The sequence below is a fragment of the Crassostrea angulata genome, chromosome 5 (genome assembly GCF_025612915.1).
Source record: "Crassostrea angulata isolate pt1a10 chromosome 5, ASM2561291v2, whole genome shotgun sequence".
Classification (NCBI taxonomy): domain Eukaryota; kingdom Metazoa; phylum Mollusca; class Bivalvia; order Ostreida; family Ostreidae; genus Magallana; species Magallana angulata.
Window position 1 is genome coordinate 44450251 of NC_069115.1, and position 26697 is coordinate 44476947.

Here is a 26697-nt window from a genome sequence, read left to right on the forward strand (position 1 = left end):
AATTGTGTTACTTCTTTTTCAATTGAACATAGTAGGAACAAATGAAACAAAACAACTATATCAGAGTATGCTAAACATTTGTGTCTGATAAAATACTTCAAATCTTAAGAACAGGGGCGGTTTTACTCTATTTTCAATACGAGTATTGAAGCGTATTGAAATATAAATGATTTGTTCAATGGCTCGAATTCTGCAAACTAACCTATGTAGATTGTTATAATTAACTTAAACTAATATAAAACTAACCACGGTACTTGGCATTCCTTAGAGATATTTGTTTATGTTAAATGATATTGAAAAGCATATTTTATCGCGTTTTAAAAATTATAGCAAGATCAGCCACTACATGCGCTATATAAAGGGTATTGATGACGCGTTAAACAGCTATATATTGCGTCATAAGCGATTTTTCATTAATTTAGTGATTGCTGCGTAATATTGAGAATTCGATGTTCGTAACAATCTATTCTTTTAGCGGTGCGATATTGCTGTGCGATATATCTGCGCAAATGGAATTGAGTCCGTCGTCCTTAATAGTAATCTAATATGTAAAGAGAAGTCTGTGAATGAAAAACGTATGATGCATCTTTTTAAAGGCACATATATCGCAGTAGCTATGAAGCAAATTAAGTTTTCTCAGCCCTATTCATACATTTTTATGTATCAAGATAGGAACGAGAACATGCATGCAATATGCAAATATGTGTTTTTTCTTCTTTGTTTTTGCTTTTTTTTTTTGAAAGTGAAAAATAAAACTACAATTAAAGTTCCATAAAACACAATATATGGTTTTTCATTATCTTGTGTAGAATATCTGTTCCATTCTGAATAAATGTCATCCTTAAGTATGATTTTTTTGTGGGTAAGAGAATATCCTGATTTTCTTTATTAACAACTTGGTGTAGATCTTGAATCTTGTAACTCGAAAGAGCCTTTGGGTCTTGCGTACATTTTCTTTTCGTTTTCAATTTTTTAAATGAAAACAGACATATTATAATAAGCAAAAATAATTGAATATAGATACGATAGTTGCATGATCCTTCAGAATTAGAGTGGTAGCCATCTGCACAACGATATCCTGTTCTGTACTTTGTCCTTAAAACAAAGTATGAAAAGCTTTTAATAAAAAAAACAAGAAACGTGCTACAAATTGGAAATTTATAATTTAAAGCAAATTAACGAAAATGATTATCATTAACATTTGAAATTTAGTAAAAATTTGGCTTATAAAAGAAACAAATTTACCTATATCTCGTGCATCTCCACCATTTCCAGTTTTCTTCACAATATGTATGGTATTTAGATGAATAACTGATTTGATAAGTAACCACGTATCTACATGAAAATGTATTGGGAAATATGAAATAACTGAATACCTTTCGAAATGTAATAAAATTCTTATTTTGTAAGCATTTTTTGTTAACATAGAAATTAAGATGTTAAAATTATGTCAACCAGAAGTTATATTTAGGTGCCTAACAGTAAATCTGCTATGGGACGCTAGCTCCAGATTTGTTTGTCTAAGTAGAAAATTCGGATTTATAGACTGTAGAGCTATAATTATATTTATAGTTTATTAAATTTTACTGACATTTACTGATATATTCTGTGGAAACAATAACATGTAATACGATAACATTCTACTGATCTCACTTTACTTGACTCAAACATTCTGATGATCAACCAGGCAATATTTCGCGCTTCTCTTTACGAGAATGGTAATGGTTGAAAGGGACCTAGACACGATTTGAGCTCAACATTTCAAAATTTTATTTTTCCATTTTTGATGTCTAGAATGTTTAATACGGATATTTTAAATGCTTGGCTAAAATTTGAAAGTGAACATCTGTAATAACTATACAATATACAATAAGACATTTTTAATAAGCTATCAAAATTTGAGTGTCAGTCGTCAAGTTATAAGCGAGATACATATCTTAAAAAAATGTTGTCAGGTCAAGTTACTGTTTACGTTATGAATGTTAATAAATAAATTCCAGGTTTTGACCTAAAAATGAATAAAACAAACATTAGGAACTGTTTATTTATGTTTAAAACGAATAGCTGATAGAAAAATCAGTTTGAAAAAAAAAGTTACTGGTATATTGAACCAATGTGAACAAAAACATGCCGCGAGTCTGGTTTTCATTACAACGATTTGTGAGTTTTGTATCTTGCTTATAACCGTACACTTGACACAATTTCAGCTGACTATTAGAAATGCATTACTTAATCATTGTAAGCAATAAAAAATAAATAAATGAAATTTGACCAAAATCGTGTCCATGCCCCTTCAAGCGGTGCAGCAGCAACCTCATTTAACTATCCCTAATTCAGTCGTCTGAATTAGTTGCGAGTCAACTTGAGATGCTTTGTAACAACCGTTAATGATTCAACGTCACTTGATGATATAAATAGCATTAAGCGTTGCAATTGCAACGCTTCATGCTATTTATATCATTAAGCGGCGTTGTATCATTAACAGTTGTTAAAATTCTTTCAACCCTAGCGGTAGAATGCATCATCATAGTACTCAATGCAAAGTAGGAAAATCTAAATTTGCAGCACAGAAAGGCTACACAAAATACCGAGACTAAAACTATGGACAACCTTTCTTGCCACGGAGGTAGAAAAAGCAGTTTGTGACGCTTGAGCATTCCTTGAAAGCAATTTCAATACTTAACTGACATTAGAATAACTTTGGGATACATTAGCAACATAGGTTTTTGTGTCTGTTACAAATCGTGTGAGAAAGATTAACAGCATCTCGTCTCTGTCTCAGAGGTCTTTTGCCTCAACAGACCATGATACAGCTGATGTTACAACAAGCTTTTCACACAGCAATTACCACACATCAACAGTTTTGGTTATCTCTTCTCCAATGAATGAAAATTCCTCTGAAGAAATCAAAAGGTTTATCTTTTCGTCGGTCGTTAGCACCACAAAGAAATCCGCCGATATGTTCTTTCTATCAAAACTCCAAATAAAAAACTTTTTTTAACTATCCCACTCTTTTCTAATTTCTTTGCACGTAAGAATATTCTCGATGTTGCTTTTGTGATTTTGGACATTGTTGTTAGAGACAAGGAATAGTTAGAAAGACGGCCGAAGTAAACAAGAAAAAAAAGGTTTTCAAAATTTGCTTCATTTTATATGTTCTGTAGCTTTGATATATGTGTCCTCATTCAAACTTCTTTTTATCTAAGATAAAACATTCTTTTATAAGATATTCGTCAATAGTTATAGTAGGGGTACATTGTTTACATTAATTTACGTAGACCATAGGTTCTATGCCACATTTAAACGCTTTTTGATGAATAATATTCGAAAGTAATTCACATGTAGTACAATTTTTCCATTTAACTTTTTGAAATATATTTTATCAATATATATCTTAATTAAAAGGACAAAAATACCCCACTGTTCTCGTAATTATGTAACTTGTTAAAGATTCACAAGTTAAGTTGGCTTTTCTTATTATAAACTGATGCTGTTTTCCTGGAGTGAACTTATTGTTACTTGTCTAAACCAAAGGCATCACGTGATGATCGTTAACGTTTTTGATGACACTCTCTATGCCATAAACCTTCATTAATAGCAATTAATTTTTTGTTAATTGTATTTTCAGCGAAATTTCAATATTTCTAATCGCTTAATTTCTTAAATCTCTTTGCTTGTGGTATTTTTATGATAAACAATAACACGTGATATGTAAACGATTGTTGTCTGATTTGCTTAATTTCCTCTTATACATACAACGACCACCCAATATAATTATTTTTTATTGAAAGGACAGGGTCAAAAAACATAACGAAAATCCCCGTTAATGGGTCTACAAAATCATCGAAAATGCATCAGCTATAACAATAAAAAACAGTGTAAGCAATTAATACAAATCGGGGACATGCCAGTTTCATTCAGACACTCTTATTTGCAATGTATCAAAACATCGTAGATTTTCTGTAAACTATTGTATTAACGATGGCTGCCAACATATGTTAAGAGATATCATTTAAATTTATCTTAAAAGTAAAATAGAACCATAGATATGCAGAGAAAAGAAAATGTTCCTCATTAAACAAGTTCAACATGAGCAAGGAAAGTTAGGTTCTAAAGCTTTGTGGCCATACCTAGAAACGCCGTACGTCGCTTTACATCTATCTGAGAAAAAATGATTTTTTCTCGGACGGAGGACTTTCATCAGTTGAACTCGTGATCTTGGAATTATTGTCAATGATATCCTAATTACAGTTTCAAGGAACACGTCGAAGGACTGCACATTGGAGCCAATGACCGAGTGGCCAAGTCGAAAGAGTGTTTCCAAAGAATATGGACATGTGCACAAAATGAAGTATGTTTTATGAAAGATAGGCAACCGCGTTGATATAAATTTTATCAGTTCTTGTTCCATGTCATTCTGTCTTTAATATCATGGCAATTTAGTTCCTTTATTTAAATGAATAACCTTTGTATAGTTTAATAATAGAATATATCTGATTATATGATATCTTCGTAAAGGATGTCCGTCGTTTTTATTCATAGTATTCCTTGTAAAGATTTATCATTTTATATATGAAACCGTGTTGCATATGTTTAACGTTTGGCCCGTGATAAGCTATCTGTTCGCATGCAGCAGGCAGAATAAGAGTAGTTTTTTTTCTGTACTGTAAGATATCTCAAAATCCGATCTTGGATTTGTATATCTATGCGTATGTAAGATGATTGAGCAATTTATAAGTTTTAAGTTTTCCTCTTTTTTAACAAATCTTCAATTACCTGCACGAAACAAATTTCGATAAAAGAGAAAATTCCAACATTTCTTTGTTTAAATTTTTATCTTGTTTAACTCTAAAAAACTTTAATGCGATTAAAAATGCAAAATCCGCTTTGATTACTTCTGTAAAGCTGAGTATTAAACGTGACAAGACAGAAATGACAGGGACGGTGTTTCAAAGAAAAATAATCGTGGGATTATAAATAGTATTTTTTGAACATCGTTTGAAGCTGACTGTGCTCCAATGATATCTTAGGGCAGAGTTTAGCCTAAAAACATATAATAAATATTTATATATATTTCTTTTTTATTTCTTAAAAGACCTGAAGTTATTTAGAATAGATAAATTTGGCCATTCTTTGCATATTTACAGAATCCACTATTTAAATGACAGTAAGCGGTTAGAAATTAGTCGTGAAAAGTAACAGTCAGCAGAATTGTCTGTTAAACATGGTATTTGCTCGTGTCCATGATCAACGACAATCACATGAGAGTTTTATTTAATGCAAGAACGTTACTTTAGACCGAAGCTAAACAACGTTCATTTGGTTGTACATGTCGTAAATAAAACTTCAAAACTAGAACAAAACGTCACATCTGATAGGCGAAGCTTTTCCACTTTCGCAATTTCGAATGATCCGAGATAGGTCAACCTGAGCACTTCTAAATAAAGTATTTTTCATATTACAAAATCTTATTTAACAAAAAATGCATTCTGCAACGAACTGGCCTACATCTACTGCTTAACAATTTTGCTTAAGAAACTTCTATATGAGGCAATGTATCTACTGTTTCCATCATACATCTATCAATTTATTGCTGCATATCTGTATAATATGGAATTATCTGCAAGACCGATGCCAAGATTGCGACAGCAAAACAAAGTGAATTGTCCGAATTGATTCCTAGATCAGAATATGATTTTCATTTTAAAAAAGGCTTAAGAATACTTACCCGTTTGCTTTGAATTGATTTTCCCATAGGTAAACACCGATTAGTAACAATTGGAATACTGATACCAAAAAACAAGTACCAATAACCATTTCGTCAATGTCTATGCCACTTTATCAACTTAAATGGTATACGAGCCACTACTTTTGGTTCGTTTGTGTGCAACTGATATATCTTTAGAACATAATCAGCCATTTTTAAATGTAAAGAGTGGTATTTAAATTGTCAGTCACGTGCTTATTGTATCGACCCGTAAACATTTTGATCCATCAAACAAAATAAACTCTTTAAAAATTTCAACAAGTTATCGTAAAAGATTTAATTAAAGTACGACAAACAAACAACAACAAAAACAAAACAAAAACCAAAAAGAATGGTGGTGCAGGACTGACTTTGCCTGTGTTAGATCTTGTTTTAATAGTAATGTACCGACCACTTAGATTTCAAAAATGGAAGAATTAGACAATTATTTAATTTTTTTCAAAAATCAGTTTAAAAGAATTTAGTGTAATCAAAATTTTTCTTTATATTTAAACATTACATTGAATTGTTATTTGCACGTGTTTATATGAATCATTTTATGCAGAGTTACATTGATATACAGTACTTTGCTTAGTATTTCCTGTTGATAAGAACTTTGGTGATGTAGCATTATTATCTAATTTAACATTTTGTTGATGAAGAATGTAAGGAAGTTACACGAATTTGAATTAAACAGTTCAATTTAGCAAATGTTCTTTAGGTTAAAAGAGTAAAATACTATTTTTTTAGCATTGATAGAGAGTAATTTAATTTTTGTTTTCAATAATTGCAAAAAATGCTCAGAACTTTCTGTTTGTTTGGGTTTTTTTGGCTTCAAACATGTCCAAAGAGACAAAAGAATAGTTTCAAAGAGACTGGCGATTAAAGAAAAGAAAATGCATATATAGTACATTGTTTAAAAACAACACGTTCATTCGATGTCTGAATGATACGTTTAATAAAGTTATGATGTTAACATAGTTCCTCAATCTGTTTAATTACGACTAGTTACATGTAACTCCTAATATATTATTAAAATATTTATCAGTAGTACTTAATGTGTGGCTAAGGCAAATAAGAACAAACCAAACGTAAAGTCAATCATCAACATCATCCTTGTGCACTTAGTACTGTTCTGATATTTGAATGATAACAAATGTTTGAAAAGTTTGACATCTACAAAAAAATATCGAATCAATAAACTTTATTGCTGATTTTAATTAGAAAGCAAGACACATTATGAAATTGCCTCTTTCTTAAAGAATATTTGTTTACGTTACTAAGAAAAATACATGTGATGTAATCCGCGAACAAAATGTAATAATAAACCGTTTGTTAAGAAAACGACTTCTCAAAATCGACCCTTTATAGAAATTTTAGAAGTACTTTAATTGTGTTCTCTGAATCAGACCGGGCCTTATAGAAAGGTAATCTGTACATGGGTTCTCTCCTACGGTGATTTCATTATTATACTAACAATGCTTCATGTTTCAATGCCCATACAGAACCATTTTATGGATACCATCCAAAAAAAATCTCAAGGTTATGGTAAGGTACATAGCAAACATTAACATGGGAAATCCCTCTTTTTCCCTATGCTTTTCTTACAAAATAACTGCGAAACATTGCTTCGTTTGAAAGATTTGCATATTGGATGAAAAAAAATTGTTTTTATATTTTAAAAAAATTATTTATTTACCTCTTTTCCCAAAATAAAATATTACAAAGTTATTTAGTAATAATATCTATTTTTTTTAAAAACGTTACATTTGCCAAGCAGAATGCCTACATTTTTATGTTAGATATCTATTACTCTAAGTAGTAGACAAATATCACAATATTTATGGTTTGAATAATAATTATATACTTTTTACATTTCTGTCGAAATAGCTATTAAATGGTGGTATCATTTCAAGGTAACCACTTGCAGTGTTATTGTATCAAATATTTGATACATTTCCTGATTTCGATTCCAAGTCTGTATACTGTAACATTAATCACGATAAAGCCTTTAAAGAACATGAAAGCGTATTTTCAGACCTGACTTGGTTTAACTTTATTATGTCTTATGCCTAAGCAAAAAAAAATGGGGGTTGTACACTCTATGAAATAGAATAACAATAAATATGTAATAAACTAAAATCATAACATTTTGCGGCATTCAGTTTGCGTTGATGTTAACGCCACTAAGAGATATTAATATTATAAGTTTGTAGAACTTGTCTATCAATCGTTGTAAAACAAATTAAGTTCAGTTTAACGAATAATATAAAAATAAAAATCGAATAAAAGAGTCAAATTACCAATAGCTCATTATAACATTTTGCTTTGTCACTTTTTGCGTACAATTGAATACAAAATAGAAGATTAATATATCAAATGAAAGTTATTTGGAATATTTTTCTATGCTTATGTTGGGATTAAACCTGTTGTGATATGATATCCGGTTAAGGGATAAATCTATGAACATCATTTTTTAATACTACATTTACAGAGTATTGTGTTTCTCATTGGTCGCATGATCCTCTCGTTGAAAGTATAAAAAGTTTCACCTCAAATACCATTGTTTAAATATTAATGCATCTAACACTTTTGATAAATGTAAATCAACTAAAACGATTCCAGGTTATAAGAAATTTGAATTTATATTTTTTACGTCTGTTCTAAGATATATAGCATCAAGTAAAATGAATATTTTCCACTTTTTCAAAAGCTGATATGTTTTATATCTTCTCTCAAAAGAGTCAACTAAACTTGGTGTTTAAAAATATAATCAAACAAACATACTTTCCCTTTTTGTTGACAAGTAAAAGATATTAAACGCCTGTTTTAAAAACAGGTTTTTTTTCCCGATTATAGATATGGCAGATGACGGTAAAAAAAACTAACAGTAAAACTACAGTAAAACACGCCTATAATGAAATGCCAGGAACGGGCGATTGTAGTTTGTTAAAAGTGTAATTTGTTATATCAGTCAGGTTTTAACATGTAATAAAGTCAAGATGAATAAAAATGACTTTACTGTAAGCGTCAATTCATTATAAGCTTGTTTTCTATAACTATAATTTACTGTATATTCCTTTTTTTTTTTAAATATCCACAAACAGATATATAGGCTTTCAAAGCAAACATTTCTACATGTTTGAAGCCATATGTAAGAAGTTAATATTTATAATCAAGGTAAATGTTGGAAGCAGAAAATTGTCAAAGCGAAAATGAATTTTTTTTTAGACATTTAAAGATCAAAAAATTTTAACAGAGCGACTAGGGCAACTGAGATCGGTTTTAAAATTAAATACCTTGTGTGCACATTACACGAACATTGCATTGGTTGCAACTGCGTTGTACCTATCCTATTTGAGCTTCAAAACATTTATTTGATTAAAAAAGTTCTCAAGGAGAAGGCCAGCCATGGTCATCTGGTCAGTTAATTCTGTTTTCCTGTTCGCTATTTTCGCAGCAATTCCAGGGAATGAGTCAAAGTTTATTAACTTTAAAAACGGCTTTGAATATATTTATCGATATGAAGGCCATATAACAATCAAAGACTTGGGGAAATTCGTCATGGAAGCCAAAGTAAGTACCACTTATATAACTTGTCATTAAAAGAAATTGGTATACATGTCTTATATTTTCTATTTAAATTTTAAGGTATATTGTGCGTTCATGTATCATATTGTCCTTGCAGTTTTATTATTAATCTTTAAAATTGGCTAAAACAGCATTTTCTCAATAAAATGGTATATTTCTACATGGTTTTTAGCCTAGATATCTTCATGACTGGCCTGCCTCTAAAATATCTTAGATTAAACCATTATATAAGAGTTATTAACACAATTAATTGTAGGTTAGAGCATGTGCTGATGATTTTTAATTAAAACAGTTTGACGTCGCTTGGATATATAATATCATATCCTTAATCTATATATTGAATCTCGAATTTTGAATCTTGAATTTTGTATTTCGAATTTCATATTTAAAATCTCGAATCCCAAATGAGCCTTTTAGGCTTTAGTAACAGAACGTTGAAAGTATTCGTGCAAATGTTTGTCTGTTGCATTGCAATGATTTGGATTGCATTCGATCGCGTTTAAATAGTGTGCCTGTCAATATTTTTAAGCGACTTGATGCGACCAGATAAACGCATGCAACGTATGCTATAGCTCGTGCGAAGCCAAAAGATTCCGATCACAAGGTGTTCATGCCCCAGTTATAAAATGGGCTTTAAAGACTGCATTTAGAGAGTAGACAATTTTATATACTATCGGAAAAAAAACTGTGCATTATTTTAATATATTAAAAAAACATTTAAAAATTACAATGAACAAATTTTATTTTGTGTAATACTGTTAACACATGTATTCGTAACAACATCTCATGACACATTAATGTCAACGTCGAATAACGTCAATTTGTCTTTGTTATTTGAAATTGAATTAACAAAATTTATGACGCGTGTGACCACCATTTGCCTTCACGCATGCTTGACAGCGACACCTCATTGATGCCACTAAAGTGTTCAGAAATGCTTGAGGGATGTTGTTCCAGATGTTGGTTAAAGCCTGGCCTAAATCAGCAAATGTCACTGGCTGATTTGGTAAACGGCGTAAACGTCTTTCCATTTCATCCCAGACGTGATCGATCGGCGATAAATCGGGGGAAATAGCTGGCCAAGGCAAGACATCGACATTCTGTTGAGCAAACAAGTCCCTGACTACACGTGGAACGTGTGGCCTTGCGTTGTCTTGCTGCAGAGTGATGTGATTTTGATGTCTCTGTATGAAGGGTATCACATGACGCTGAATAATTTCATCTCGATAGCGTACGCCGGTGAGATTTCCATTGACAATTTGTAGAGGGGTCCTTCCACGTGCTGATATTTCACCCCACACCATAACACTACCTTCACCAAATTGTCGACGTTGCACAACACAAGCGTCCTGGCCATGGTAACGCTCCCCAACGCGACGATACACCCTACAACGGCCGTCACTGCTATCCAAATGAAATCTGGATTCATCAGTGAACAGAATATTGGCCCAGTCCTGTATTCTGAATCGCAGAAGTCGTGTGCACCACGCTAGTCTGGCGATACGATGACGTGTAAGCAGTACTGGGCGCACCACTGGACGTCTTAGTCTGATGTTTTGCTCGCGCAGACGATTATGCACAGTTCTTGGACTAATTGGTCGAAGCCCTCTAATGCTACAGGCAGTCAAACCTGCTGTCTGGAAACGATTTCTAAGATACACAATTCTAATGTGGTTGTCCTGTTGACGTGACGTCACACGAGGCTGCCTAGAGCGTGGTCGATCCTGAGTGTTGCCAGATTGTTGAAAACGTCTTCATAATGACTGTGATGATGGTGTTCTGATGAACTCCAAAGTGTCTTGTCACTGTATTTTGTGCCATTCCAGCTTGCAGCATCCCAACAGCACGATTACGTTGGTTTTCGTTGAGTCGTGGCATGACATAGGGGTAAATTTTGTTGAAACTAAAGTGATTTCCTTAAAAAAAAGTTTAAACAAATCCTTTACAGTTCCTATTACAAACAGGTTTGGCGCGTAAAACTCGTGCGTACAAATTCTTCAATAAACAACAGGTGCTCACTAACCTTGAAAAAGACCGTGCACCCGGACGGTTACCACCCGATATTGTCAAAAACATTACCATTATCAATTGTTTAAATTTCATAAATACAAACAATAGATATAGAAAAATTATACTAAATTTTATAATGCACAGTTTCTACTCATCTCGTATTTAATGTTTATTCACAATTCCAGTTATCGAATAAAACTAATGGGGGGAGGAATTTGTTATAGCAATTTTGGGCATGGATATATCAAATTAACAAAAAAGTATTTAACTCGGTTTTGTGCAATTCGCAAAAAATTATTTTATAGTTTATATTATTAGTTATTGATCATTATTGTTATAATTATAGTTTTACGTTTCCAATGTAAGACCTTATTGTTTTTCTTAGGTTTCTTTTTACTTATTATTAATATTTTTCATACACATTTTGTACACGCAATTCCTCAGCAACGTCCTTACTGATTAATATTAACATATGTTGACAAAATGTATCTAAAAATCAAAACACCTTTTTTTACCGAGAAAATGGGTCGGACCCTCAAATTGAGAATCAAGAAGGATGTAGAGTCATTCATTTATAGTAATATCTTAAGGGGTTTCATGAGCTAGAAAGCCATTGCTTTGATTATTTAAACCACAAAAAGAAAAACGATTTTAAAAAAAAAGCAATATTGAAAAAAAAGATATTGAAAACAAGACTATTGTTGCTATAGCAACAAAAAGGTATTCCTTTTCTCATGTATTAATCGGTACATAAAAATCTATTTCTCTTTTAAAAGAAAATGGATACAATATATACTGTAAAGGAATTCCCAAGAAATTATTTCTAAGTTAAACAATATAAAAAAGACCAGGTGTCAATTTTTAGTACTTTCTGTTACGACCGAAAGTTACGCCAGATCACTCAGAACATAGTAAACATAACTTCATACATTGTTTTGTCTTTCCTCAAAGTTTGCATGTTCAAGTTTTTGTTAGTTAAAGTATCTCGTTAAAAAAAAGGATTTTGTCATGAGAACGGAAACAGACAAACGGAAAAGATTAAGGAAATTAAAAGTAGATATTTTTAGTACATTTAACTACAGTACGTTACTGTTCATCACACTAAGTAAAATGTTTAAAAAATCTTAAGTAAAAAAATTTCTTCTGCTTGAATGCTTCAAGTGAGAGTCGGAAGTGACGTACCACCAAATGAAACCCGTTAAACACATGTACAATTAAATGTCCATCATCCATTTAATTTATTTGTCTTAATCTCTGATCTAGCGGGTACTTTGGGGTTTTTTTTTTTATAAAAGAAGGCTACCTGAACATGAGATATTTGAGATATCTCACTGGAAGCAAACTATTTTTTTTGTTTTTTTTTAACCAGGTGTAGATGACCTTTTGTATAACTATAGCTTAAATGTTACCTTCATGCTAAGTAAACAAAATGTTTTTAAAATATCAAAATTAAGCGTACTTCCTGTGACGACCGGAAGTAACGCCGGATAAAACAAAATAGTGATAACACATGTATATACATAAGTCTATCATCCCACAAAGTTTGGTTGTTCAATTCGTTACGGTTTTTAAGATCTCGTCGAAATAAGGTCTTTTGGAAACGGACAAACGGAAGTGCTTAATGTAAATTGTATTAAAAATTTCTTGTATACTTGCCTTTTTAACATTCTTGTTCATCAAGCTTACTACAAATATCAGAGGAAAACAGCTAAACTAATAAACAGCTCGATTTGTTTGAACTCTTCATGTGTGGACCGAAAGTGACGAAAGACCAAATAAAACCGGTTAAACACATCTCCAATCAAATGTCTCTTATCCATGAAAGTTTCGTGCTTTGGTCGCTAATAGTTTCTGAGATCTCGTTTGCACAAAATGTGTTTTAAAAAAGTTACCTGAGATAATTGAGATATGTCACCGGATAAAGAATTTTCTTATTGATATAACATCGTATAGATAACCTAAGTATACATTTAAACTCATAAAGGACTAAGTGCGGTTTTATGCAATTTTTGCCCCCCAAAATCAAAGTTTTAGAAAGAGCTTTAAAATAAGGTGAAAGATAGTTAAAATCATATTGAAAATAAAGGTGTAAAAGGTTATCACCACAGTGACGTCATAATGTAGAAATGACGTCATGAATATTGCATTATTTTGATAAATTGATGTTTTGTAGCAAAATATGGGTGTTTTCCGATGGTTTTTCGACTGGGAAACATCGAGCGCAGGCTTGCTCAAGTACCATTTTTTAGTATAATATGTATAACTATCTGAAGAAAAACATATGTTAAAATCGCACTTGAGCAGACCTGCGCTCTATACTTCCGAATGCAAAATATAGAGCAAAAATGAGCATATCTTCATTTGTTTGCAAATTTGTGGGAATTAGGTCATTTAAGTGACGTCATAGATAAACAGCGAGTGAGCAATGATGACTAAAATCAAGATTAAAGTTATAGGCATCCTCTTTACAATGATTTGTGAAAATTTCATTTTCATACGATACTATTTAAAAATTGGTTGAAATCGGGGGCATATATTTGACCATACCGCACATAGTCCTTTAGTCTATGGAAAAACATGCGTAAAAATAATTATTTTTGAAGTACTCCCGGTGGCGACCAGAAGTTACGACGAACAAAACAAAATCGTTTAAACACATCTATAATCCCACAAAGTTTGGATGTTCAGGTCATTACTGTTTCTGAGATCTCGATGAGACAAACTTTCTCAACGCGGGACAGAAAATGGACGACAGGAAATGAATTTTGAAAAAATGAAAAAAAAGTCTCCAGATATTATCATTCTTAATCAGTCCTGAAAATTTCACGAAAATCCATTTAGCCATCTCTGAGAAATCTTGTGGACCAAAAAAGGGGGAAAAAATAGCAATAAAAAACATTACAAATCACTATACGGTCTTCCGTTGGAATAATGTCTTTAACAATATGAAACCATTAAAATTTTGTAAAATTGTCACAATAAGTAGATAAAGGGTCAATCCCTAAATTTGTTCTTTTCTAGATATCTGAAAACACGATAAAGAGTTTTTAAACACTTGTTTAATGAATGTGTTTAAAATCACAAGACTTTAAAATTGTAATGAAAAAGAAAGTGACTGTCTCCTCACATTGGGTGCCAGGAGAGGCCTGAACTTTTTATCTATAGTTCTTGACTGAAAAATACTTTGTCCTATGGTATAAAAGATAAAAATTTTCTTCTTACAGCTAGTTTTTTAAGCACACACTATACTCATTTTTACATTTATCGCTTGATATGTTTTCTTTCAGTGTTAGTAGTCCAACTTATTGATAAATTATATCTTATAGAGGCATGGTCACGATTTTAAGCAAGATCTATTTTTCCATTGTTAATGTTTTCAATGCCTAATTAAGGCCTAAAATGAATATGGCAAACGCTAGGAACTATTTATAAAAGTTCAAAACAAATTAGCATACAGAAAAATCAGTTTAAAAACTAGCCCCAGCCCTTATGAATGAAGACGCCATCCCCATTTTAGATTGTTTGTTTGTCGAATTTTAAAATCAAGATTTTATTTCATATCCTGATGATCAGACGGGGGACCTTGTCTCTGCTCGCAAACAGATCGTGTCTTGTTGTTTATTTCGTAACATTTTGATATAGAATATTATTTGGTAGCCACTTGGTAGGTTTAAAACATAAGGAACAAACAATTTAACATTGTGCGTATGTAATCAACTCGGACATCGATTTTAATTAATCTAATAAACCCAGATGGGCGTGACATTTTGCACTAAAATGATCAGCTGCATGACAGTGATTATAATCTTTTATGAAACGCCTATTGTTAAAAAATCTTCAATATCTTTTTTTTAAATAACTATCTTTGAGTATTAGTTGCAGTGTTTGTTTTGGTATTTTTATTGAATGATAACCCCCCCCCCCCATTAAGAATCTAGTTGTCACGAAAGTATGCAAACTACATGTATCTATGTGCATGTCGTTTGTCATTGCTCGGGCTTCGAATATTGATTTTGCTAGTTATATATTACATCCACAACTTTAGCATGCCTAGTGTTGTTGACTTTTTAGCGCTCTTATATCCAATTGGCAGTATACTTACTTTGTGTTCACTAAGTTTAAAAGAATTCTGTAACAGATCTACTTTTAAAAACTTTTCAGATGTATGTTTTTTAGATGTCCTGGATTGATGATTATAACAATCGCAAGCAGAAGTTTCCAAAGTTGTTTTATTGTTCAGTTTTGATATGGCGCAAATACTGATCATGGTGTTTTTGATATATTGTTTTGTTCTTCTTTACACCTTTTTTGTACAATTGTTTGGTTTTTTTATTACAGGAGGTCTTCAAAGATGATTAAAAAGTTTGAAACATTTTAAAAAAGAGTTTTATCGAACCTTTTTCTATACTATAGCTCAAAAGCAAAATATTTCCCATTGTATTTTTTTAAATCCCAAAATAACACATTTTCTTGAAAAATAAGATATTGCTTATTTGGTGAGGATTATCAAGGCAAGCGAAGGTCCTTTTTTCAAGAGATTCATTCTTAACACATGTATTAAAATATATTTAAAATAAAAACAAAATTGCGTTTTTTATGTTTTGATGTCTTTAGTAACAAGTCACATATTTTTCTCAAGTAAATGGGTAAAAATATATGTTTGCTTAGAAGTGTCATAAGCGTAAAGTCTAACTTTTAGTTTTTAATCTCGGTTAAGCTTATACTTTGCAGTCTCATATTAAGGTCATCCGTTTTCAACTTTGACGCACTATATCTTGAGAAGGAAACGGATTTTGTAAAGCATTGAAGAAGAGTTTTATATTGATGATTTTAATCGATTCCTTTAATCAAAACACAATTGTATGTCCCTAACCAGTCTCTACAGGCCTGCCCTCTAAAGTTTTCAATCTGTTGTTTTTCAAAAACGATCAACAATTTTATATACGTGTCCGAACAACAAATGTTAGAAATCAAGAGATAATTTGTATGAGATTAAGAAATGGGGGCAGACTCTTTTATTTAGGGGCCGATATACTCGTTAAGTTTCTTATAATTACCTAAAAACGATCAAAATGGTGCAATTAATTATAAAGAAAAGTTGTTGATTGTTACAATTAATTTCTAAAATCTTAAATTATTTATATATTTTAACGATATTTCATGAATTCGAACGGCAGATACTCTCGTTACTAGTATATCTAACTAGATTTTATCTGGTTATGTTCTGTAAACTTTTGTCCAGACAATTTTCCCAAAACTATTCAGCCTATTTCTTTCATTTTTAACATATGATCGTGAATGGTTTAACCTTAATACGTTTAAGAAAATTTTTTATAACGTCAAGTTTGGTCCCGATATATTTCTTTATTTTCATGGTCCATTTTGTAACTTCTCAGTCAATCTTCATAATATCAATGTAAAATTTGTCAGATTTATAGATGAAAGGTTGAAGTTGAACAAGATTATTTTTCATAATTAAGAATATTGCGTTGGAGCTCGTTGGAGCGCGAAATTTTCAACAAAGATTTGACACGTTTTTATTGTGACCTTTTATTATGAAATAATCTTTGAAGATATATAGCACAACAGATGTGCAATTTCTTTTTTAACTGAACTTAATTTATTTTACAACAATAGACAAGTTCTACAACTAATATCAATGTCTCAGATAAAACCCACGTGTATAAGCGGGCGACCACCATACCCTGCCATTTACAACCACAGTTGATAACGAGGATCGAACTCACGTTTCAGCGGTAATAACCAAGTGCATCGTCAAGTTGGACAAGTTGTGCAATATCACAAGCCTTTTTTTAATGATATCAAGATTTAGGGACAAATCACTTGAACAAAGAACCTAAAGAGGCCAAAAGTTTTTCAGAGATTTTGTTTATGGCCTGTTATAGCCTGTTTAAAGATATTTATGTAGCTTATTTGATCAATTGTTAATAAGAATGCACTTAACTGTGAAAAAAAAATGCAATTCAAATTGATAAATGGAAGAATATCCAAGATATTATAAATTTTTATCCTCGGAAATAACATAGGATCGAAAACAAATGTCTTACTGAGATTTATAATGGAAATGTTGACATCTCTTCTCCATTCGGACGCCACAATGAATACCTCGCCAAATTTTGCAACCTTATCATCCGGGTACCATGTAGATTTCATTATGAACAACATGCGAGCTTTAAAATTGCATAAGGGAAGAACATATTCATGGCTGGTCCCTAAAACTGGTTGTTGCATTTATGTCAAGATTGAGTAATATTTAGTTATGAGTTGTAGATCAAATATGTTTCAAAGTCCTTTTTTCAATGATATCAATTATTAGATGACAGCCTCTTAAATAAAGGACCAATAGGGTTGAAAAATCTGTTCTATATATCTTTAAAATAATTGAGATTTTGGTTAAGATTATTCAAGCAAAATAAATGTTCATTTTGACGTTTTACAATTAAATGGCCTTAAAAAATGACGAAACTTTTACGTAAAAAAAAGGAAACTTAAGGGGCCAAAATCTTGAATTTTTGATTTTACATAACTTTGAAAAGAAAAAGGTTTTTTTTAAGGTTTTAAAGTGGAACCTGCTCAAAATTTCATTTTGAACAGTATCCTTTTTTCAAAATTTTAATAGCGACTCTCTTTGTTTTGTGACTGGTACCTATCTTATTATTTCATTTTTCTCAAGATTTAGAAATATTTTGTAATGACTTCTAAAACAAAAGGCGCGTTGGCCACATCCCTCACCTGAAGAACAATAGGTATGATAAAATACAATAATGAATAATACAAACTATCTGAACAATGTTGTATAATACATGTAGATCCTGTATAAATGAAAATTCATTTTCCCCTGAACATTCTTATCTTTATTATCAGTATTTCCTTTTCTAACAAGATAATTTTATAGTCATTTCACATGTATAGCATTGCATTTTTAAAAAAGAACATAAGTAATTGTTTACATATGGGATATAAACCTGCATCAAACTTTGAACCCAATGGGAAACCCAAGAATCGTTCATGGGCCAAAACCTAACAATTTAAATGATCAGTAATATGTCAAGATGCTTGCATATAAGTAAAAGAATATATTAAATCATATTAACTATTCCGAATAATAAAAATTCTTTCCGTTTTAAAATTAGATCCCTAATGTGCTACTACCCTACTTCTCAAGTTTTTTTATTTGAAAAAAAAAGAATTTACATTATCTGGAGTTACTTTCATTATAGTTACTCTTTTACTTTTTCTCTATATATTTCTATGTAAATTTTGACCACACCCATCTAAAGATGTGACCCAATCCTATCCCCGGGGAGTTGTTACTTGAACAAACTTAAATCTTCCCTCTATGATGATGCTTCCACTCAAGTTATAGCTTTTCTGGCCAATTTGTTTCTGAAAAGATGATTTTTAGAGATTTCTCTATATATTCCTCTGTAAAAGTTCAAACCTCCAATTTTGCCCAACTCTACCTCCGGAGATCATAATTTGAGCAAACTTGAATCAAACCTACCTGAGGATGCTGCCATCCAAGTTTCAGTTTTCTCGGCTGTTTAGTCTTTACGCAAAATGCTTATAAAGATTTTCAACATATATTAAATGTTAAAATCGACATCCCCCCATTGTGACCCTACCCTAACCCTGGGATCATGATTTTTATAGCTATGAATTTACAGCACCTAAACACAAGTTTCAGTTTTTTTCGGTTGTTTACTTTATGAGAAATTTTTTTTAAAGATTTACTCTATATATTTCCTTCTAAAAATTCGACCCCTCATTGTGGCCCTACGATACCTCCGGGGGTCATGACTTTCACAACTTTGAATAAGCACTACCTGGGGATGTTTCCACTCAAGGTTCTGCTTTTCTGACCAAATAAGTCTTGAGAAGAATGTGTTTTTAAAAAAAATCAGAAAGTTTTCAATAATCCCTAATTATATATTTAAGGTAAACTCCATAATTTTAAAAACCTTAAATTCCCTTTTCCTAAGGATGCTTTGTGCCAAGTGTAGTTGAATCTGGCCCAATTGTTCTTCAGAAGATGTTAAAAATCTGAAAAGATGACGGACATACAGACGACAGACAAAATGCGATCAGAGAGTTCCGAATTTTTTTCAATTATATCAAGAATTAAGGATCAGCCCATAATATTAGGACTTAACTGTTGTCTAAATATCTCAAAAAGGTTGTTGATCATTTTTGAAGCAAAACTGTCTTGATGTTTAAGAACTGATAAGTGCTTTGTATTTTTAATGGTCTGCTTTATATATTTATAGTTTAGAAAAATCTTTTAATTTTTCAGTATTGCATCTCATCATAACAAAAGACCTGATTGTTGCTTTCAACGAGATCGCATCTAGTTTAAATTCTGATGGAAATAATTGCTTTGGGTAGTAACTGGACTTAAACAATCATGATATTTGCAATGATAAAATTCAATCAACGTTCAGCAGAGGTGCAAGTAATTAAAAGCATATATGCAGGTCAAACTTTATGCAGGACATTTAATTTTGAAAAAAAAGGACTAAAAACTTTAAAGTCATTTTTCCATTACCTTGAGAGTGGAGTTTAGACATTCGGTCCTTTAGATGAAAATTTGAATCTAAACAATGTTCTTGAACCCTATATCATTCGTTGTCTGCCAACGAGACTACTTCAACATGCTGATGAACAGCAATGTTACAAAACCAAGTTAAACATACTTTGTAAAAAGACGTTGTTTTGATAGCCTGATATTCGTTATACTGTATGTATACCAGAAACATTTCAAATCAGAATCAATGAGAAGTTTTCTTTAAAGAAAAATATCATGAGCCATTGATTTGGGTTTGGACGTTTTGGGTATGACTGTTCTGTACTTTATGTGCAGCTTATTGTATTTGTACAGTTTGTTTATGAACAATTTTAAGTCTGTCTTTTTTTATATTAGTAATTAACATGACTTATTTATTTATCCAATGTGTACTCATTCATGCCAATCAGCCATTAATTTTTCTTTATATATAAATGCTTGTTAAAAATACTTTGTTTGCATGATTGTAGGCACATCACTCAATTAAATAGACATTTATTAAATTGTGAAATAACCAAGTGAAATGTTAATCATTAGAACTTAGAACAAGTGATTCTCTAGTGGTCGGATAAAATGCATTGAACAACTATTTAAATGTTTGGGTGTACCCGATAGAAATATATTTATAGGTTTTAAAAAAAACCAGTTACCGTATTAGGTGTTTCCCCCGTTCAACCCTCTGACTAATTTTTGTCAAATAAGTTTCAAACTGCGTAGTTTTCTGACTTCATTTAATGGATCTAGAAGTAAGAATGTTGCATAATATTGTTAAGGGCTTAACAGATTTTCATGCGTTCAGGTGGTGAATTATTTTGCACTTAAGTGAACTCTGATAATGATTCGAAATAAAAGTATTCCAATAGCAATTTTAAAAGCTTTAAAAAAGTCAATGAGACTAATACGAACATATAATTGTAAATTAGTGTTGTATGAAAAGCAGCATTTTTATTAAATCAATGAAAACCAAATTTTTTATAGAATATTTTTCATTTTGAAGATCTATTCTATCAAATTAAGGTAAAAAAAAAAAACCCTTCCTCAACCCTAAAGCATTTGCTATTTTACTAACAAAGTTCAAAATGCTCAGTTCGGCAGGAAAGAAACCAGAACAAAGGTAAAACCTAACCATCCATGTTTCAAATGATACTATCTTGGTAGCCTGATTGTTTATTAATTTACAATCTGATATTTTTGTTCTAAAAATTACAATCAACAAGAAAAAGGTTTCTTCAAATTATTTTATGAGATTGAATTGGATTATAGGACACGGAAATTATGTATTGTATTTGAAGTTTACTGCACTTGTACCTTTTTTGATGAGACATATTCTGCTATACGTACACTAGCTAAAAAAAATTGCACCTTTTATAATCCAGGATGTATGAAGCAATGCATATGCAGTTTATTGCTTTATTCCTTAGATTAAAAAAAAATAAATAAATAAGGCATTTTCATAAAAGTATGTTAGTAGCTCATTTGGAGGCATATGTTCTTACATCTTTATAGTTTTCTTTTCCCCCATTTTATTTTTTCAAACTATGAAAACATTGAATTTAAATGTTATTCATTGTCTCAAAACCAGTGACCGCGTAACCTAGCAGTTGAATGCATTGTATAGTTTTTGGAATAATTGGTATACCCCGAAAAAACACAACTCAACGTTTAAAAACCAACAAAGATGGAATGCGGTCTTTTTCTTCTTCAATTCAATTTGCTATAAAAAGATTTCAAACTGCGTAGTTCGGCATATTTGCCACTAAAAAGGCCTTCCTCTCAAGGTCTTAATGTTTCGAACGTATGCACTGATCATCTATTCTGTGTCAAAAATACTTTGTAAGTTCGTAACTCTGGTCTTGGGCAACATTGTTTTCCTTGCAATTTATGTAAAGGTATCCAATCTCCTAATGACATATTTAACATGGTTGTGTTTATCATATGAATTTATATAAAAGTAACCAAATACATTGTATTTCATAATAAAATAAAATGTCCATGTATATATCTCAATCTTTCCCAATTTATATCTCTTGCTCAGTCTCTTTTTATTTCAAATAAAACAATTGTTTGCATGGACAAGACAGTGTTTATTCGGTTCAACAAGTTCTGGTTTTGTTCCATGTCCATGTACCCTTTCTTTTTTTTCTTTCTTTTTTTTCCTTAAATTGTGATAGCTTTCAATTGCAAATTACGCAAGTAACATTATAATCCTTTTCTCTGAGGCAGTTTACTGTTCATGCGTGTTTTGCTTTAAATGACTTTCAGATCACCTTCAATGTACCTTATAACACAGAGCTGTATTTAAAAGCCATTTTGATGAAACCGTATATATTTATTTACATGAATTTGTGAATCTATTTGTTATAAAGAAAAGCTGAAATTGGACATTGGAATGATAAATTAGCAAACTTGATTTCGAAATCGTTATAGTTATTTTCATATCTAGATCTGTCGAGTTTTTATTGAATGTGCTTATGAGATTTTTTTTTTCTATTGGTATACGGATGTTAAGAAAACGATTTGTCCAATTTTTAAGTCCTTCATATACACGCAACACAAGGAAAACAATGATTTCATTTGTTTAATGTACATAAATTATCCTCAAACTACAAATTTCTATATATATAAAAGACAATAACTATGCAAAGATGAATCAAATAAAGGCACAGGATGAATGACCATCTTTAAGTCCTCCTTAAAGATAGCTTAAAGGTGTTTAAAGGTAGCTTAAAGACGATCTTTAAGCCACCTTTAAGCTACCTTTAAGCTATATGTATTGCTTAAAGGTGGCTTAAAGAAAGCGTAAAGATTGCTTAAAGGCAGCTTAAAGACTATCTTTAAGTCACCTTTAAGCCACCTTTAAGGACAACTTAAAGGTCCTTAATGTCCAAACTTCTTTAAGCCACCTTTAAGCCACCTTTAAGCTACCTTTAAGCCACCTTTAAGCCATTAAAAAAAATTTAATTCAATGTTGTGCTTAATTTCCAACAAAATGTATTAACTTTATGAAAGAAAAGGTATTAAAACGGTTTTTGTTCTAGAAAGAAAAATGAAAAAAAAAACACACAAAAAAAACCGGCCACGGCGAGAATTGAACCCGGGACCCTTAGTTTACTAGCATCACCACACATCCTCTGCGCCACGGCAACTTACATATATACGAGCGTTTTTATATCCTATATATCAGTGGATATTGAATCACTGTATTGAATGTGTTTACTTGAAAAGATTTTGACAAACCATTCAGTTTGTAACAATCAATTATATCTAATTTATAAATTACATGCATGCATGTATTTAGAATGAAATACGGAACTTGGTCTTCAGTGAACAAAAATATATTATACCTAAATGGAAACCGTTAGGTTCACTATAGTAGGCTTTCTGACATGAAGTTAATAAATCTAAACCGAGTAGATATACGTTCATCTTATTTATAGCTATAAAAATGTGAGAAAGAAAATGAAATCATTTCTTTTATTAAATGCATTGATACTATTAGGGTATTTGTTCAATTTCCCGCAATTTCCAGGTTTTCATGATCGCGGCGCCGTTCCAATATGTTTAAACATTTACATGTAATTGTATGTACATGATTTATAAACTATCAATTCTATAACAAACAAAATTACCAATTACCGGTGACGTATTTACTGCATGTGGCAATTGCAAATGACTTGTACATACAATTGTATGATGCGCCAGGCCGGGTATATTTGACATATTTACCCTTATGCATATATTTAAATAATCAACCCCTATTTGTGATCACCGGTACATTAATTAATTAGCCTCAAGATTTTACTCTTACATACATGTATCGTTAATTTGTAGACGTAACATCTTTGAAACCCAGAGCTAGGAAATAATACTTTGAAAATGAATTACAAATGTAAATTAACTTTTATTCACTAGACTTATCGTATACTCGTACATACTAAAATTCAACGCCTTTAGAAACCCTGACGTGCACCTGGGCACACGACACACCTGTTGTGTATATCTTGTATATTCTGTGTTAGTTCCAGGGGTTTTCTTAAGTTGGACAAACAATAGACTTTAATTAGATATACACAAACATGCACCTGGGCACACGACACAACTGTTGTGTATATCTTGTATATTCTGTGTTAGTTCCAGGGGTTTTCTTAAGTTGTACAAACAATAGACTCTAATTAGATATACACAAACGAACAAAACTATGTCTAGACAAACAAAGCAGTAATATCCTGCCCGATATAATAAAGGCAGTTGAGAGTCTTTTCATCTTTAACATGTATCTAGCAGATCTAGAGTTAGAAATAATGAAAATTGAAAAAAAAAATACAAACCTTAAACCGATTAACAAATTAAATCATGCATTTTTGGTTCATAATCTTTATTTTGTTTAATAACCGGATGAACTGAGAGAGAGAGAGAGAGAGAGAGAGAGAGAGAGAGATTTTTTTTCACCGATTAATTTATAATAGGAAACAAACATACTATAATTAGTTTTATGAACATACAGATACAGAGACTGCGCTCATCCCTACAATAATTTTGAAACCCCCCAAAAATTATAAAGAATTTTATAACGGCAATCTGTGTCCATCGGAGCGGTGCTGCTGATAGCGATCTGTGTTTAATGGAGCGACGATTAAAACCGCCTGGAACACCCCCTCCCCTTCCTTGGAAATTATATTATCACTCGGATGACCCCCGTCCATCTCTATAAAAGAGCTTTTGCATTTAATATCACTCGGATGACCCCCGTCCATCTTTATAAAAGAGCTTTTGCATTTAATATATGTGTTTATTGTTCAGCTTGATCAATATTGACTTAAAGGCCACTTAAAGACAGTGTAAAGGCAGTGTAAAGAGAGCGTAAATGCCACTTAAAGATGCTTAAAGGTGGCTTAAAGAAGTTTGGACATTAAGGACCTATAAGCACTTGCTTAAAGGTGACTTAAAGGCGGCTTAAAGGTCGTATAGCCTTTAAGCTCCTTTAAGTCACCTTTAAGCCACCTTTAAGGACTTGCTTAAAGGTGGTTTTTCGTCCTGTGAGGCATTTTTAAAAGAAAAAACGCACTGGTGTAGCTTTATATGGTATATGGTACTTCTACAGATAAGAAAACAAGACAATTATATAAATGTTTGCAAATGTAAATCAGTTCCGAACAAAAATTGATTATCGACTATTTTCTTAACATTAGTAATTTCCTTTTACTTGAATTCCATTATTCAAAAGTTTTGAAAACCAATAACTTATTTACATAAAATATTATCCAAGTAAAATAAAATAATTAAGTGGAATATTATTAATATCATAGAAACTATACATGACATTTTCATAGTCAGTTGATGGGCATTTTCCATATCCGTTGTCAAAACTATAAAAAAAAATCTAAAATGCTCATTGTGTCACTTGTATTAAATATATTATAACGAGTAGGACTTTGAATGAGTTTTATATTTAAAAAGGCGATTTGATATTTACTTTTAGTTTTACAATATTTCTTAACTTAAACGATTGTGCAAAACTTGAACCCAGTTTTTGTTAAACATTATTTTATCAGCGCTTTTTAGAATGGTCACTGATATAATTGTAAACCGAATATCTATCTTTATCAGGTGAGTTATACCAACATTCGGACCGTGAATGATGACCAGGAATTGCTGCTAAATGTGTACACCATTAATGTCGCCCCTGAACAGAATCCAGGTAAGATGAACACTATGTTTATCAAAAGAAGATTAAATCGACCCATGTAATTTTCTATCTCTTGTCGACATTATATAAATAGTGCCTGTTTGGGAGGGTAACTGTTGAAATTGACACCCCGAGAAAACCATTGTCAACCAACGCGATGCGGAGGTTGACAATGGTTTTCGAGGGGTGTCAATTTCCACAGTTACCCTCCCAAACAGGCACTATGTATTTTATTATATGAAGGTCTTATTTTTTAAGAAAATGTTACTGCTTTTGATATAGAAATGAAATGAATTCTACGGCGAACCGTTCGCGCATAATTTACGCGCATGTAACAATTCGTTGTGTTACCCGTTGCCAAGTGTGTTGCTAACGCTGAGGGTAATAGAACGGATTACCAACTGCGTCTAATCCAATCAGATTTCAGTATTTAACATGAAAGTATAATAATAATGAATATGCGTGTTAGCTGGTTCCATATGTTGAGGTCAATGACATAAAGGAGGACCTAAAACACACAAAAGAACTTTTTTATGTTAAACCGAAGAACATGAAGCAATAGATGTTCAGTTTCCATGTAAAACATATTTATCTTCGTTGCTTTTAAATGTTTGCTTAACTTATATATTAAGTAAAATTATATTTTTGCTCAACCCTCTATTTTCAGATGTAAACGGCATAGAAAATGATTTTTCAAAATGGTATGCATTGTTCCGTCATATTATTGCACTTTCATTGATTGTCATATAATATTCACATCACTATCTACTAAACAAATAATTGCTTGTGTTATTCAAGTTGAATTTTTGTTACGTGCATTCTTAAAACGGCTATATAGTATTACATATTTTAATAAAATAACATTTAATGTTAGCACGCCACATGTACATTTTTGAAGCCAAATACATACCAATAATAGCAACATTGAAGCACAAAGCAGTCGATATGGAAAGACAGTGTGGATCAACTTTTTTTAGCTCACCTGAACCGAAGGTTCAAGTGAGCTTTTCTGATCACCCGTTGTCCGTCGTCCGTCCGTCCGTCCGTCCGTCCGTCCGTCTGTCCGTCCGTCTGTAAACT

General features: G+C 31.6%; 2 protein-coding genes across 3 annotated transcripts in view; one reads left to right on the plus strand and one right to left on the minus strand.

Annotated features, from left to right (window-relative positions):
* LOC128184474 (uncharacterized) overlaps nucleotides 1-5879 on the minus strand; it is a 45796-nt gene extending 39917 nt beyond the window's left edge. For both annotated transcript variants that reach the window (XM_052853965.1, XM_052853964.1), the window contains exons 1-3: nucleotides 5729-5879; nucleotides 1246-1335; nucleotides 1025-1095 (exon numbers count right to left, since the gene is read on the minus strand). In XM_052853965.1, the coding sequence (XP_052709925.1) occupies nucleotides 1025-1095; nucleotides 1246-1335; nucleotides 5729-5817 (250 nt within the window). In that variant the 5' untranslated portion in view covers nucleotides 5818-5879. The remainder of the gene's footprint in view (nucleotides 1-1024; nucleotides 1096-1245; nucleotides 1336-5728) is intronic.
* A 3199-nt stretch (nucleotides 5880-9078) lies between these two features.
* Nucleotides 9079-26697, plus strand: part of LOC128183252 (uncharacterized) — a 181761-nt gene continuing 164142 nt past the window's right edge. The window contains exons 1-3 of the mRNA XM_052852197.1: nucleotides 9079-9322; nucleotides 25539-25629; nucleotides 26285-26318. Of these exons, the coding sequence (XP_052708157.1) occupies nucleotides 9158-9322; nucleotides 25539-25629; nucleotides 26285-26318 (290 nt within the window). The 5' untranslated portion in view covers nucleotides 9079-9157. The remainder of the gene's footprint in view (nucleotides 9323-25538; nucleotides 25630-26284; nucleotides 26319-26697) is intronic.